We start from the raw sequence: 16,588 nt of genomic DNA, 5'->3' as shown, positions 1-16,588 counted from the left end.
AAAAAAATCTATTCAGTATAGCAATGAAGCAAACTCAAGAGGAAATGGATTAATGTCAAATTCATGTTGAGTGTGGAATTACTGTTAATAATGCCAATCTATAATCAATTATTTTTCTGCAGCCGTGGTTTAAATCTCTGTGATTGGTGATTTTCACTGGTGTTTTTTCATCCTCTCTCTCCCGCTCCACCTCCCTCCATTTCTCTCCTCCATCTTTTTTCTGTCCCTCCCCAACCCCTCCATTTCTCTCCTCCATCCTCTTTCTGTCCCTCGCCACCTCCCTCTATTTCTCATCCTCTCTCTGCCCCACCTCCCTCCATTTCTCTTCCTACTTTATAGGCTGGATGATTGGCAGGTGGTTGTTTTGGGCATAGAACAGGAAATTAGTCATTTGGTAGTTGGCAGGTGTTTACTGCTTCATATTAAAGCGTTTATGTATTAGTTCTTACATTCAGGCTTGTTTTCCATAATAATGCAGAGAGAACTGTTTTATTATTTAAAATTAATATGTCCACATCAATTTTTCTAACTGGTTGCAAAAGGAGTGTCTTGACCACTGAGGGAATGTTCGTTCTGTAAAATACTAATTTGCATAAATTATGGGATGTGGGAATATTTCTTTTGTATAATCAGAAACAAAGGCGAAATGGATTTAACAAAAGCATATTCATGAATTTCAGAGGAGGTCACTCCGCGGGAGTCTTTTATGGTGAGGGGTTGCATAGATACCTCTTTATAGCATGCAGCAAACAGTGAAGAAGCAGCAGCCACCGAAAACCAGAGGAATGAAGTGTACAAGAGAAGGAGGTTGCTAAGACATTCTTGATGCCTCACCTGCAGTCCGGACCATTCTAGCTGGGAATGTATTCCTTGGTACAGTGCTTGTAAACAATGCCAGGCAGGAGACTACATGGCTTCTTCTTTTCTTTTTTCTTTTTCATTTTGCAGAAAGCAGAGACCATTGGAGAAAAACGGCCAAGAGGCAGACCTAGGAAATGGGTGAGTAAGGAGATATAGTTCCCGTGCTTAACAGGAAAAGAGTGTCTTAAAAGCTAAAATGAAAACAATAGTTTTTGTTTTTGTTTTCCTCATGGATGGTGTGACTTGGTAATTTCTGACTTGATAAGCCTTGTAAGACCAAGGCCCGGGGGACTTATGATAACTCCTTACCATTCGGCTCCACAATTTCACAGCATGTTTCCTCCTTCCTTCCTTTCTCTTGCCACACCAAAGGAGTCTTCAATCTCCCTTAAAGAGTAACAAAGATGATTTGTGTGTGGGTTGGGTAACGAGAGTCAAAGGTATCCTGAACCCTCAGAAGTTGCCTCTGATGCCGATAACACTCAGAGGGAACATGGGATGAGATCATTATTCAGAAACGTTTTTCTCTCTCTCTCTCTGGTTTCCTCTCCTTTTGGTCGAATCTTCTTTTCTAGGTGGTCTCTGTGTGTTCTTTAGCACACTGACTTCTTCAGGAAGCAGGTGTAATTTCCAGTGTTCCCAGCAAACTTTAATAATTATCCTGCCTAGGGACAAGAGAGGTACGGGAGCCAGGGGACCTTACCCACCTTCTCCTGGAATGTCCTTCCCACTGGCGTCTCCAAGGCAAAGGAAGCTGTTTCTCAAGAAGGTGGCTGGCTGCTCTGGCCCCAGCCAGTCTGCCTCGCTTCTTTGCTCCCCTCCCCCAAAGCATTTCCCCAGTTTGTGCCTGCCCTCCCTTGTACCGTTCCTTCCTGCTCTTCTGGGCTGTTTCCCCTGTTAGTTTGCCGGCCCTCTCTCCCCAAGTTCTGCATGGCTTTCTATTTATACTTTGGTGTTCTCTTTCATTTAATTTATTCATCTTGTATTTTTTCCCCCTCTGCTCCCACATGTGTTAGGATTAGATTTCTTAGCACAAGGAAGCAGGGATGATGTTTAGATTAAAAACATCTCAGTGCTGCAATGTAACCTTAAAGTGAATGCGTTTTATTTAGACTGTTTCCCAAGAAGTGAATTCTCGCCAAATTGTATCTACGGGGCCATCCTTCAGTCTAAAGCCCAGGGCCTTAAACAATAGCCCCCTAGGCTGCCTCCTTCTTCCACAAATGCTCAGGATGTGGAGAATCTTCACGCCACTCCCCCCGCCCCCCATCATCTCTATGCCTAACCCCTGAAATATGTAAAGCAATTGCTTCCAATGTCATTCACACTAAGCCTTTAAATATTTGAGGACAGTTTACACAACCCATTTGTTCTCTATGTCTGCTATGACTCTCTCCAATCCTTCCGCCCCACCCCCCACATAAAGGAACATTTTTTTTTTTTTTACTCATTGCCCAGTAAGTTTGTTCTTTAAATGTTAACCAACTTCCCTGGTGTGAACAAGCTACTTCACCATGCTCCTCTTGTTCTTTGGGTGGGGAGGATGGACAGGATAGAACAGGAAAGCTCTACATGGAGAGGTCAGAAGCTGTAGCTAAGAGGACTTTAGCATTTAGCAATACCTCTAAAGCGCCAGGCTTAGAACTTGGAAGCTTCTAAACTCCAGGTCTAGCTGATTGGTTGGAAGTTGTTCATACCTGTGAGTGTCCCCAGATGGCTCACACTATAGTCTGATGGTCTCTCTCTCTAGTCTGATGGTGTCCGACTTCTTATCAGCACTCACGGTTCAGTTGCTGGGAAGGAATCAGAAACTTGCTCCTGGAAATCAGAAAATACCACTGCTGTTCAACTGTAGCCAGCCCAGTGCTGACATGTCACTAAGTCATACAGGCTAACTGCAGGCCTGCCTGATATTTCCTGAGTATCTGGACTCTGAATGCACACCTAGTCCTGCTGATGACACAACAAGAAAGACCTGTATACTTTTTCTAATAGTCAGTCAAAGATCTTTGAAGTCAAGATTAGTAAGACTAAAATGAAATAAGCTGTAAGCAGTTACAGAGGAAATTAACTAGGCAAATACCTTCTGGCAAGTAACCCCCTGCTTTTCATACCCACCACCTTTGGAGTACGCTCTCAGGTTCTTGAGTCAACCTCCACAGGTCTTAGTCATGTCTGCTCTTCTCTGAAACATTCTGTGGGTCCAGAATTGGTTGAATTGATTATAACCTACCCCAGTGCTTCAGAGACCTCTCCCTTTGTGGCTCACAAAGCTGTTTCTACTAAACATGAAACAAATTAAAATTGAATAGGTTTTAAATTTTTTTTTTGAGGCAGGGTTTCTCTTTGTAGCTCTGGCTGTCCTGGAACTCACTCTGTAGACCAGGCTGGCCTCGAACTCAGAAATCTGCCTGCCTCTGCCTCCCGAGTGCTGGGATTAAAGGCGTGCACCACTACTGCCCGGCTAATTTTTTTTTCTTAAGGGGTTCTTGTTTATCTGGAGGGTAACTAGACTGTAAACATCTGATCTTCATGCTGGGTAAGAAGTACTTTGGAAGCATCAGCCATGGAGACCTTGGCTTCCTGAGAACAGCTGTGTGACACCTCCCCCTCCCCACCCCCCCCCCACCCCATTGACTTACCTGGTCTCTCATTTTTCCTGGCTGGAAGAATGGAATGTTTTGTGGTTAGCAAGTCCCTGATCTGGTCTTGGAAGAAGAGTCCCTCCACTTAGGAGAGGAAATCAAAGGAAATGGTATATTTTTTCTAGACAACGTGTTTCCTCTTTGCTTGGATATCTTCTGCTGGTGACTTGTGCGATCAGTCATAGCGAGGCCTTACTTCCTGGGAAGTTTGTATGCAGAAGTAAACCACAGCAGTCCCCATAGGAAACGGGCTTGTGCTCTATGCAGGGATGACTCCTCTTCCAACAGTTGAATTCACCGATGTCCTTGAGTTGGAGATCCAGCTTTGGACTCACTGGATTGTCTTCGTATTTGACTTAGAGACCAGATTGTTTGTTCCCTTTATTCTTGGAGGTTTTGTTTTAAAGTTCTTTTGAGAAAAAACAAAATCCTATGAATCTTTTTTTTTTTTTTAAAAACAAGAAGTTTATTTAAAAAACAAGACGCTTGACTCAAAGGGAGTTCCAGGATCCATTCTTTTTCCCGTGGAGTTTACCCCTTCTCAAGGCAGATCATCACGCTTGTAACATTTATATACAGAAAAGTTACAAGATTGGCTTTGGTTTCCATAATAAGTGAAAAACATTAAAGTTCTCCAAGTAAACAAGGTAGGCAGGTAGTTCTGTACTGTTGAGATTATTTTTAATTGAATCAATGAGAGCAAAACAGCCCACTTGGATTACTAAGATATGGGTGCTATGATGGGCATGCTACCAGTAGCGAAAGGGAATATTTTCACAGAACTCCATGACTCTCCCCAGACCATCTCCAATGGATGGAGACCAAAAAAGAGCATATGTCATTTAGTTAAAGAAATAAAGAAAAAAAAAAAGAACAATATGCTTGTGCACACACACTGATTACATTGTGTGTAATTAAGGAATGGGGAAGAGGAAATGAGAGAGAAAAGTACACTGTGGTAGTCAGGATGGGGTGGAGCCAAGCTGAGGATTTCTAACCGAGAATGTGTTCTTATCAACAACAAAATTCTGGAGTAAAGTAGCAACTGACCTTTTTCAGTAGACACCCCACCCCCACATCTGCTGCTGGAACACACAGATCACGTCTTCAGCCTTCATTTACCAGTGTGTGTGTGTGTGTGCGCGCGCGCGTGCGCACACTTGACTATCACCCATCTGGACCCTCATCTACCTCCCTGACAGACTGGGCTGTTCCCCACAGGCTTTCATTAGTTTATTGTTGCTGTTTGCTTCTTAAACTGCACCACAGAATTCCCTGCCCATCCCATTCAAATTAATATGACCCTTGTTCTCAGCCTTGACTCCTTCCTTGGGTATTTTACCAATCATGACAAGTGTTGGATCCCTCTCAGATGCTGCATCATAAATTTGGCCTCAGATACGCACCCTTGTCTTGTTAATCTTACAAACCTACATAACCTGCCTGGAAAAGAGCGTTTAATCTAATGAGGATCAGTAGTTGGGTATTTAATCAAGAGTTGGTTTGCCAAAAATGTGTGAACCTGAAGAGAGCTCTGCCCCTTAGAAAGGATGAGGAAGTGGTGGGTCCAGTGATCCCATGAGTATCTTAACTAGAGATGGCTAGAAGGACTCTGGAGGGTCCAGTGACCCCATGAGCATCTTGACTAGAGATGGTTAGGACCACTATTGTCCATTGCTTCCTTTGGTCTCTTCTGCTGCTGGTTTGAATAGTTTGCAGATTTATAATTTTGATAGTTTTCTGGATTTTCAGTCTCTGTGTATGCAAATAAGAAGTGAGAGAACAGAACTTACATTTCCTTCATAGCCAAGGCCAAGGAGCAGGGTTTGGGGGGCTTGGGGGTTCAAGTTTTTGACCCACCACTCAACTAAGTATCATCTTAAACAAATTATGTGATCATCCCAAGGCTCCATTTCTCCTCTGGACAAGGTACGAGTCTCAGAATTTGTGTGAGTGTTAAGTGAGAAGTGTGCGAAGGCTCAGTCCAACTCCCAAGGTGTGGTGCTTGGTAAACATTAGAGATCATATTTAACACATTGGCATGCTCCCCCCTTAACGCTAACTACAGCCTGCACTTCAATTATACACAGCATGAGGCCCAGTGAGAATCACACTCCATGCTGACCACATTCCCTTGGTGTACCGAGTCTTCAGCGTGTGTCTATTGCTTATCATGAAGGTTAAGACTTGCTTACTGGTGATGTTAAACTAGGTTTTATGTCTGTTCACACTCAGGGAAAATTTTTTTACATTGATGCCAAAACCCTTTCTCTTTATAGTAGAAGTTTGATGTTGTGCCTTAATTTAATTTGAGAAGTACTTTGTATGCTGTTTACCTAGTATGTACGTGTAGAAACTTGACAGTTCTAGTTCTCAGAGCATCTGTATCATCCCAGTAGTCAGTTCTCTTACCCACAACATTCAGGTAGGACCTGTGTGTCTCCATTTTGCCTTGAAGAGGCGCTTATCATTGAACTGGTCCAGAGACAGAAAATGTTTAGAAAACATCTGAGAATGTGGGATTCAGGCTCAGGAACATAAGGAAATAGGAAAGATGCTCTCTTCACTTGAGAAGCATACCATCCAGATGTTTCTTAGGAAGGCCAGTAGGGCCTCTGGGAGAAGAGAAGCAAGGGAATAGCACATGGAATAAGAGGGCGAAGACTAGCAGTGCCTTTACCTGGTCTATTTTTAGAACCTTTTCAAGAGAGAAAAATACACCTTAATAGAAATTAATGCTTACTTTTTTCAAAAGGAAAAAAAATATTCTGGAGATCATAAAATTGACCCAGAAACTGACCCAAGGATCAGGTGCCGACTTTAGAGGGTCACTAGAAAGTCACTAACAGTCCCAGCTGTTTCCTTGGCTGCTGATAGTCTTTATTTGGCAATGGGGTGTGTGCAGGATGTTAAGTTAAAAATATACATTTCCACTTCGCCTCCTTCCAGGGGCATTTACTTTTATTAAAAAGAGCTTGCGGCACACAGGAAAGTGATGTCATTTCGTTTGTTAGTCACACATTTGAAGAGTCTAGATCAACAAGAAGGGAGTTTTTGTCTTGCCTGTTTTGTAGCCATCTCATAACATAAGTGATGATTTGAGGACCTAGCAGGAGATACTAACTCAAAATAAATTTGGATCTCATCAGACCAACGGAAACTGTTTCCTTTCAAGGATTCTAAGCACCCATGTGCTGAAGAACCTGGAAATCTACTTGACAGAAAAGGTCTCCATTTCCATTTCTTTACTCTCCAGATGTATGCTTCCTTTTGAAAAACTTGTACCCATTGTAACAACACTTGCCTTGAAATATAACTTGAAATATAACTTCAATGTTTAGGAAGAGTTATCCAGTAGTCAGAATGCAGACAATTTTAAGGTTGAATGGGGGTCAGAGGGAACAAAACAACCTTGATATATAACTTTTTTTTTTTGAAGTCAGCTAAATGGAATTGGTAAATACAAGATCATTTATTTTCCCTTAAAAACTTTCAATAATAATATGCTTTTAAAAAACCATCAGAGCTTCCACACCACCCAGCTGTTGCACAAGAATATTCCATGTCTTACCAGTAGATATAGTTGACGTTTACTTCCACTCTACCTAAAATAGCAAGATGGAACAAGCCAAATGTCCGTCAACAGAGGAGTGGATACTGAAAGTGTGCTACACTTAACACAATGGAATATTATCCACTTGTGAAGAAAAATGAAGTTGTAGAATTTGCAGGAATATGGATGGACTTGTAACCCAGAAAGAAAATCACACGTTCTCTCTCATATGCAGATCCTAGCTCGTGATGAATACATATATATATGTGTGTGAACAGGTGAGCACATAGGCCTGTATGTTTGACCTCTGACCTGTAGCACTGGAGACAGGAGAGAACTGAGCAGACAGAGTCATTAATAGCCTGCCTGGGCTCAGATAGCAAGTCACTCACTGTCGCCAGCCGCCAGGCCCATGCGTACACGACAAAGCTTTCTCATTGGTGTGAGGAGCCCCGTGAGGAGAAGACATACACGAGCAGCTTTGTCCGGCAAGCGTGCATACGTTCGCTCTAGTTCTTGGCATTTATTCCATTTCAGGCCAAAGCAATATTTAATATTTAGCATCTAGAATGCAGTTTTTCTTTACTGTACATAAGTTCTATGTTATAAAGCAAGCTCTCTGAATGTAGGTGGGCATTCATTCTTCGGCTTTTCGATTTCTCTTAAATCTGACGGTTTGTGGGGTTTTTGTTTGTTTGTTTGTTTGTTTTCTTTTCCTAGACAGGGTTTCTCTGTATAGCCCTGGCTGTCCTGGAACTCACTTTGTAGACCAGGCTGGCCTCGAACTCAGAAATCTGCCCTCCTCTGCCTCCTGAGTGCTGGGTTTAAGTGCACACAACCTGCAGTCACTAAAGCACTGCCCCCAATTAGTTTCAAATGCGAGCTTACGTTTCGAGGCTTGGTAAGTTGGTGATAGGTCTATTTCACAGGCCCCCAAAGGATTGCGCCTCGTGTCACTTCAGCCTCTGCCTCTTCACTTCTGGAAATGGCAGTCTGCTTTCTAAAATAGATTTGAGCTCAGCCCCTTGAAAGGACTTTTTGACCCAATTTTGGATTATCTCCCAAAAGATGAACTCACTGTTGGTTTAAACCTCACAAAACAGTTTTCTAAGGTAGTTTCTCATGTTGTAGACAGAAACTCATTCCAATGCCCTATTTGTGTTCCGTTCCCTTACCGATACACTTTAGTACTAGCATGACATTAAAGAAAAGGGGGGGAAATCTTCCATGGGCATCTTATATAATTTACATGGATGTAGAGAGGTAGTGGGTATACTACCAATGTTTTATAGGGAGGTAGTTGAATGCAGAAAGCATTTTTTATTAACACTCTTCAAGTGCTAGCCTGTGTGTGTGTTTGTGTATGTGTGTATATGTGTATATATGTATATATGTGTGTATGTGTGTATATATATGTGTGTGTATGTGTGTATATGTGTATATATGTATATATGTGTGTATGTGTGTATATATATGTGTGTGTGTGTGTATATGTGTACATGTATGCATATTTGTATGCATATACGTATGTGTATATGTGTGTGTGTATATATATGTGTGTGTGTGTGTGTGTGTGTATGCATGTGTGTTTGTATGTGTGCGTGTATGTGTGTATACATTTATGAACCTAATTTTCTTCTTCTGGATGTAGAAGTTATGCCAAGTTCTTCCTTCCAGCCCCATGCTCCGAGAAATAAGACTCAGATTCAAGATATACTTATAAATACTTTGGGCATATAGTTAGGCTCTGCTCTGACTAATCAGAACTAAAATAAGCCATTCATTTTAATCTACATTTTGCCACATGGCTGGTTACCTGTGCTCAGGTACCATGAGTCCATCTCACATCTTTCCCAGGCAGATCTCTTAAATATTTACAACAGTATCTGGGACATGCCATTGTTGATACCTGTGCAGTAGCCTCCTTCCCAAGGGATGCTCAGGATGGTGTGACTTGTGTCATTGTGATTAAAAGCCGTGGGTATGCATCAAATTAGTTTTCCCTTTTCACATAACATCCCAGGCATTTTTAAGTCTCGTTTTTTCCAATCTGCTGATACATATTTGAAGTGAAAATTTTATCTGGCTGGCTTCTGACCTAATGAGTTTCTAGCTTTATGGTTTGGATGTTAATTTTTAAAGAGTCACTTATTTATGTACATGAGCACTCTATTTGCCTGTAAGCCTTCATGACAGAAGACAGCATCAGACAGCATCAGCTCCCATTACAGATGGTTGTGAGCCACCATGTGGGTGCTGGGAATTGAATTCAGGACCTTTGGAAGAGCAGTTGGTGTTCTTAGTTAACCACTGAGCCATCTCTCCAGTCCAACCTGTTCATATCATACCTGGGGATGACAGTTGTTCCTTCTGTGTCCTCCTAAATTACAACTCTTGGAACACATATAATCCTAAAGAGATGCTAGTAAGTCTCAACCATAAAAACACTATTGTACAACAAAAGAATGGACTTGGTTGCGTCACCCATGTAAGCTTCAAAACTTTGCTCAAAATCTTCACCCTCACCCTTGTTTCCCATCGAAGGTATTTGTTTCATGTGCATGGATCTTTTTGCCTGTACACATGCATGGTAGACTTCCCCTTGTGAGCCTTGTGAGCCCTGCAGAGGCCAGAGAGGGTGTCAGATCCCGTGGAGCTGGAGTCGTGAGCCACCGTGTGGGTGCAAAGAAACCAAACCCAGGTCTTCTGCAAGAACAGCCACTGTCCCTAGCTTTTTAGCCACCTCTACAGCCTCCCCACCCCCAAGTTAGGCAGCATTAACTCATACTTCATTTCCATCTGCATTTGTTATTAGAAGGTTAAAGTTCTGGCACTGGAGGTGCCACTTGTGCGTTAGAAAGGGCCAAGTGATGTTAGTGGGAATGAGAGAGATGAGTGGTGAACGTGGGAAGGAAGACTTGGAGAACTTCACCTCCTGAGGTAGTAGCTGTCACATTCTTCTAGAACATGTAGGCATATCTGACCGAGGAGGAAACGGCTTGGCCCATTAAAGGTTGTTTGGAGTGAAAGTGACCAGACAGTTGTAGGGACTCCAGACAAAAAGGTATAGCCACGTCTATAGAGGCATATTCTTTAAGTGGGAAGGTTGGGAAGGAAGAAGGTTGGTAAGCTGAGGAGACCTGCGATAAAACTGAATCCTTCAGCTGAATCCACCCAGACTAAAACTGGGGATAAAAGAGAGTGTGCTAAACACCGTAACGCTTAAAGAATATTTGTAAGCGCTCTTGCTTCTATATTTGAAAGCCACTAATTGTACAGCCAGGGCTCACACAACAAGTGTCCTTCCTCTACATATATATTTTTTGAGGGGGTTGGTTACTCAACTTAGGCTTGTTTCGCATTAACTTCGGCCCTGATCATATATACATTTGGGTATTCTAAATAGAATTTGGTTCAGTGCTCCTGCAGTCTCTTTGCATGCTCTTACATCCTGGGAGAACCAGCTGTCAGGGGGCAGCTGTCTTTAAGAGAGTCCTGGGGGCTGCCTCCCTGAGGCCTTTTCTTTCATGATTGTCCGTGACCTTAGTCATTGAATCATTGAATTGTTTCTGGCCTCCCAAGCCAGTGATTGGGAACAGGCAGGGTGGTAGGGTGATGTTATGTCTGGGGCCTGAGCCTGTATCCTCACCACACACGGGGCCCACCCTTCCTGGTCTGGACAGCTCAATGCACAGTGCTTGGCACCTAGTGAACACTCAATAAATTGACTTGTTTTTCTGTCTCTCTTGGGATCTGAAGTAGAAACCCTCAAATGTGAGCACAACCCCCCCCCCTCCCCCCCCAGCCCTAGGTCCCCCAACTGGAATTCCCATGAGAAAGCTGAGGCAAATGTGTGTGGATACAGTCCCAGGTAGCCAACCCAGGAAAGGTCATTGCTCTGGCTTTATAATTGGGCTAAAGGATCTTAAAAAGATTTTTGTCGGGACGAATGAGTTTTAACTTAATGCAGCATCTCTAAGATCTGCATAATATCATGGCATTTGAGAACACATTTTATTAAAAAAAATAGCTGATTTGGTATCATTTCTGAGACATCCTGTGTTTTGCCTATATTGTTTGTGTTTTATTCACTCCTACACACACATACACAAATACACACACATACACAAATACAGACACAAGCACATACATACACACATATACACATACACACACAAACACACACACATATACATCATACACACATACCCCCAAGTAGAAAAGCCTTCTACATTCCTCCAGGTTCCTAGATATGGAAAGCATTGAGTTGGAAGAGAATCTTTTGATAGTCTTGCCTGTGGATATTTGTTCAAGTGGCTTTCTTGCCTTTATTTCTTCTTCCCCCTGTTCCTCCAAAATTCAGCCAGACAATCCTTGTCTTCCTGGAGACTCTCACATGTAGTTGTAAGAAATGCCGTGTATATTTTTGTCCAGCTCCCTCACCCTGGTGCCTTTTTCTCTCTCCTATTTTTCTCTGCAGCTCTGGGGATCAGCCCAAAGCCTCTACTACTGAACGATGATGCTCTGGCCTGTATAAACTGTAGTGACACTCTCTCAACTAGGATGTTGCTGTTAACCAAACCTCCTAGCTATCATACTCTGGGTTCCCAGCTCTGCATGTAATTATTTGTGTGTGTCTGTGTAAAGATGATGCTGTGAACTACTTTTATCCCACGTATAGGTTCAGAAATATATCACCAGAAGCGCCGTCTTTTAAAATAGTTACTTGAGAATTTTCAACTTCGCCAGTTTCCACAGACATGGAGATACGTCATGTCTTTTAAATATCCTAGAACGTGGCCTGGCTGTCAAGCGTTGGCAGAGGGGCCCGTGTTTCCTACCTGTGGCTGTATGGGTGATTTTTGAGATTTCCTTCTTATGAATAGCTGGCTAGCCCAAGCAGAATCATAGGTGGGCTTGGCACACAGCTTCTGACTTGCCTGGAGTAAGCTCTACTTTACTGCATTAAGAGTCGTGCCAATTTGAGAGGCCAAGGAGGGAAACTGGCACAGAAGTGCAGCACACACCTGCTTTTCCTGAGGCCACACGCACCGCGCCTCGTTGAGTACCTGTTTGTCTTTTGGGTTACGTTCAAGTCTGTCTTCAAAGTCGTGCACTTAGAAGCTGGGGATGTAGCTCCGTGGTTAATCATGGGCATAGAAGGTGCAGAGCTTTGGGGTTTGATTGCCAACCCTCAAATCTAGATAGATAGATAGATAGATAGATAGATAGATAGATAGATAGATAGATAGATAGATAGATGTGTCCACATAAAGAGATATTTGGTGGGCAAACTACCCTCTTAATTGTACCGTGATCATCTAACCCAGTCTCTAGCGTGGACTGCAGGCAAACCTCATCACCTTGACATTGTTAGGAGCACCTGCAGTAGGCAACACTATCACTGCCGTGGGTCTCCCTACATGCATCTTTTTATGTGCACACGTGCATACACACACACACACACACACACACACACACACACACACACACACACGCATGTGCGCAGAACACATATGTTATACATGCATGCATGTTCGCACACACTCGTACACCTGAAGCAAAGCCTTAGCCTGACGTTACCACTTTAGAATGGAAAGACCCTCTGTATTCTACTGGTCATGTCTGGGGTTTCAGTAGTTAGATGACAGCGATTATACCTGAATATAATGAACCATCTCCATAAGTAATTACTATGCAGGCCCTTTAGAGAATATGTAGATACATAGAGAATAATATACCCAGTGCCCTATTGGAGCCTGAATCCCTACTCCATGGTATTCTACAAGAGTGATTTTATTTTTCCTCTTTGGGCTAATACTATTCCTACTGGCACTTTAAAAGAAAACATTTCTTTTTTTTTGTTGTTGTTTTTGTTTTTGTTTTTTCCGAGCCAGGGTTTTTCTGTGTAGCCCTGGCTGTCCTGGAACTCACTCTGTACACCAGGCTGGCCAGTACTCAGAAATCCACCTGCCTCTGCCTCCCAAGTGCTGGGATTACAGGTGTGCGCTACCCCGCCCAGCTTAAGAAAATATTTCTTTTTTTTTTTTTAAAGATTTATTTTATTAATATATGTAAGTACACTGTAGCTGTCTTCAGACACACCAGAAGAGGGAGTCAGATCTTGTTGCGGATGGTTGTGAGCCACCATGTGGTTGCTGGGATTTGAACTTTGGACCTTCGGAAGAGCAGTCGGGTGCTCTTACCCACTGAGCCATCTCACCAGCCCCAAGAAAATATTTCTTAATGACAAATAATGTTCAAATATATATATGCATATACATTTATTTAACTAATTATATATATTTATTATATATTAGTAACGGAAACAAACAAGCAAGCAAACCTAGCATTTCAAACATCCATAAACCAGTACCAGAGCAGCGTGCTGTTATTTCATGGCAGGCTTCTTCCGTTCTTACCGGGTTCACATGAATGTGTGCAGCCTGCCGGTGCGGACCTGGCTGGTGGCAGATGAAGACGCAGCTGTGTTCCTGTGTCCTGTCACTGAGGCCCCCGCCCCCACCCCGCGGTGCCAAAACTGGAAACTGTGAAAGCATTAAAATGCTGCTCTGATTCGTGTTCCGCTTCCCCAGATAGGAGCCTGGATTTGGTCCGTAGCTTATGGAGTCCCAGCTTCTCATGTTCTGCAGATGACAGTGTCAAAGCAGAGAGCAATTAAGTGTCCAGCTCCTGGTCGCAAGCGTCAGTCATTATCCCGACGGGAGCCAGGTTTCCTGACTGCCAGTCCGTTGCTTTTCCCCTTAACTAATGAATGGCTTCAACTTGTTGGCCTGACTTTCTGACTTTTCCTCCATTACCATTTGTAATGTTGGCCCTGGTTCCCCCTCTCCCACCCCAATCCCCAAGTCCTGTATTACGTTTTCTGAGGGTTGATGTAACAAAGTACTGCATGCCTGGGTGCCTTTGCACAATAGAAACTCTCTCTCTCTCTCTCCCTCTCTCTCTCTCTCACATTTCTGGGAAGTAGAAATTGGGTTTTTACAGGGTCATGCTGCTCTCCAGAAGCCAGTAATGCATGATCTCTCTCTCTCTCTCTCTCTCTCTGCGTGCCTCTTTCTGTCCCCCTGCCCCGTCCTGTGTGTGTGTCTGTGTGTCTGTGTCTGTCTGTCTCTTTCTCCTGTTTCTGACAAGATCTTCACCCAGGTTAGCCTTGAATTTGCAGTGATCTTACTGAGCCTCCCAAATGCTGGCATTACAGGTGTGGGGCCGTATACTCGACAAGCTTCTATGTGAGAATCAATTTCCTGATCATTCATAATTATTAATGTTCCTTAGTTTTTGGGCACCCCACTCTGTTAAGGTGTGGCCATGCTCTGTATACTTTGTTGCCAAGGGAGGTCTTGCAGGCTTGTATTCTAAACGCCCCTCCCCCCTTAGGATCCCTAGTAACCCTATCTTGACTATGAATTCAAAGACCCTGTTCCCAAGTAAGGCTTCACTCCTGTAGATGCAACATGAGTTAGAACTTCAAGAAATCTTCTTAGGGATGCAATGTCACCTGTGCCAGGCCTCCTCAGCTTCAAGCTCACTTAGAATAAGGCAGGTATTTGTAACCCACCAGGAGAACGTACAAGGGGTTTCATTAAATCTAAAGCATTGTGGCCAACATTTGCAGTTTGTTATAAGAACACGTTGGAAAGATTTATAGGCTGTTTGGGGTGTGAGTTTTAGATTACCTCCTTCCTTTGAACTGGTGGTTGGGCCCAGTGTTTTAAAAGTGGGGAATGAATAGATTTGAAAGCGTCTAATTTTTGTCTTTAATGAAGCTTGTAAGCTTGGGAATTTCTAAAAAGCTATCTAAATTCGGTAGTGCGGAACACTAAGAGTGTGTCTGTGATTTCCAAATTTCAGGGCACTTGTTTGCATATGCTAAGCCTCTATTTAAGACAAAAAGTAGAACTTCAGGTCAGTGAGGTTCTGGTTTGCTTCTCTAGGCAGAAAGTCTAGGGTGAAATGTTTGCATGAATATTTAATGGTGAATGCCTATGAATTTTCCCAAACATATCCCCCAATTCTCAAAGGTACTCATTCCCTTAAACTTCACCGGTTGTATACAATTCTCTCCTTATTATAACCATTCTCTTTAATATGACATTATTGGATTAGGAAGAAGTGTATATAGAACCTTAATTTGTATCTTTTAAAAATATTTTAAGACTATGTAATAGGAGTAAACTGCCTTGTCTTTTTTTTTTTTTTAAACTGATTTTTATATAGGCGATTTTATTCTGCCTTTAAATTAATGTGGTTTAGCTTCAACCCTACCCCTCCCATAAGGCTAGTCCCCATTCCCTATAATCTTACAGACCTGGGAGAACAATATTTTCCCTTCTGTCATTTTGATAATTACGTGTGTGCTGTGCTCAGTGGTGGCCTATTAACTCCCATGAAGTCCGTGGGCTTGCAAAGTAGCCTCAGATTTCCGTACCCTGGAACTGTGAGAAATTTCTGTAATGGTGCTTTAGCAATAATGATGGAGGTGCAGGCGTTTCCTGGGGATTAATGACCAGCTGGGAAGAACCAGTGGCCCTCGGCTCTGCCTCCCAGCCAGCCATTAACTCCAAGGAAATGTCTTTTGCTGAGGTCGTTACTGCTATTATAAGCTTAAAATGGAAAAACATAACAGACATATGAGTTATTTTTATGGTTTGATGTCCTTTCCAATAGTATGCACCAGTTCAAGAGACTGAGTGTGTAGGTTGGGTCATTTGACTCATCCCCCAGTAATCTATATGTTTTATGACTGTTCTTACCCATTCTTTCCCATAAAGAAAAAGAAAGAAAGAAAGAAAGAAAGAAAGAGAAAGAGAGAGAGAGAGAGGGGGGGGGAGAGGGAGGAAAGGGAAAAAGGGAAAGGAAAGGAAAGGAAAGGAAAGGAAAGGAAAGGAAAGGAAAGGAAAGGAAGGAAGCCGTTTAGCTTGGTAATCCTATCTTGGTCTGAGGTTTGAAAGTATAAAGTGTTTAACTTGCTTCTCTTATCCTTTGCAAATTACACTTAGGTTTTACATACGATCTGAAGGACTGAGACGTGTGTGTGTGTGTGTGTGTGTGTGTGTGTGTGTGTGGTGATTATTTTTCTTCCAGAATAAAATCCTCCAAAAATAAAAAGGGGGGGGACCAACTCCCACCCCCATAGGGACCTTCCTGGGTTTCTTCGATCTCTCTGTGATATTTAACAGGCATCCTTATGTTTTTGCCTTTATGTCTTGAATCCACGAGAGAGTAACATACAGCCTAAAAACTCAGCATTCTAAGGGTTTAAAAAAGTCTATTAACTATTGCAGTAAGGGGGATCCTTTAATGCAAAGCCACCTGAAAGCCAGGCCAGAGTCAGAATGTTGTCTCCGTGCTCCCCTGTGGTTATCCCTGTGCTCATCTGTAGTTGTTACAGTGCTCCTCTGTGGTTGTCTCCGTGCTCCTCTGTGGTTTTCTCCGTGCTCCCCTGTGGTTGTCTCTGTCCTCCCCTGTGGTTGTCTCCATGATCCATTGTGGTTGTTTCCGTGCT

At 42.8% G+C, this 16,588-nt stretch overlaps 1 protein-coding gene, 1 long non-coding RNA gene and 1 other non-coding gene across 7 annotated transcripts in view; 2 read left to right on the top strand and 1 right to left on the bottom strand.

Moving 5' to 3' along the window:
* Positions 1-16,588, top strand: part of Hmga2 (high mobility group AT-hook 2) — a 115,202-nt gene that overhangs the window by 12,807 nt on the left and 85,807 nt on the right. For both annotated transcript variants that reach the window (NM_010441.3, NM_001347170.1), the window contains exon 3: positions 949-999. In NM_010441.3, the coding sequence (NP_034571.1) occupies positions 949-999 (51 nt within the window). The remainder of the gene's footprint in view (positions 1-948; positions 1,000-16,588) is intronic.
* On the bottom strand, positions 471-12,659 carry Gm51785. Of its 4 annotated transcripts, XR_003948969.1 has the most exons (4): positions 3,504-12,659; positions 2,980-3,056; positions 2,559-2,679; positions 471-1,248 (listed from the first exon to the last, which is right to left on the bottom strand). It is a non-coding gene; the product is annotated as a predicted gene, 51785 (long non-coding RNA). The 4 variants fall into 4 exon arrangements; XR_003948967.1 differs by having other exon boundaries at positions 2,559-3,056; XR_003948968.1 differs by lacking the exon at positions 2,980-3,056.
* On the top strand, positions 15,553-15,672 carry Mir763 (microRNA 763). Its single transcript, NR_030434.1, has one exon. It is a non-coding gene; the product is annotated as a microRNA 763 (primary transcript).

This window comes from Mus musculus, chromosome 10, assembly GCF_000001635.26.
Source record: "Mus musculus strain C57BL/6J chromosome 10, GRCm38.p6 C57BL/6J".
Classification (NCBI taxonomy): domain Eukaryota; kingdom Metazoa; phylum Chordata; class Mammalia; order Rodentia; family Muridae; genus Mus; species Mus musculus.
The sequence above is the reverse complement of the archived record's forward strand: the minus strand, read 5'-3'. Positions and strand labels throughout refer to the sequence as shown.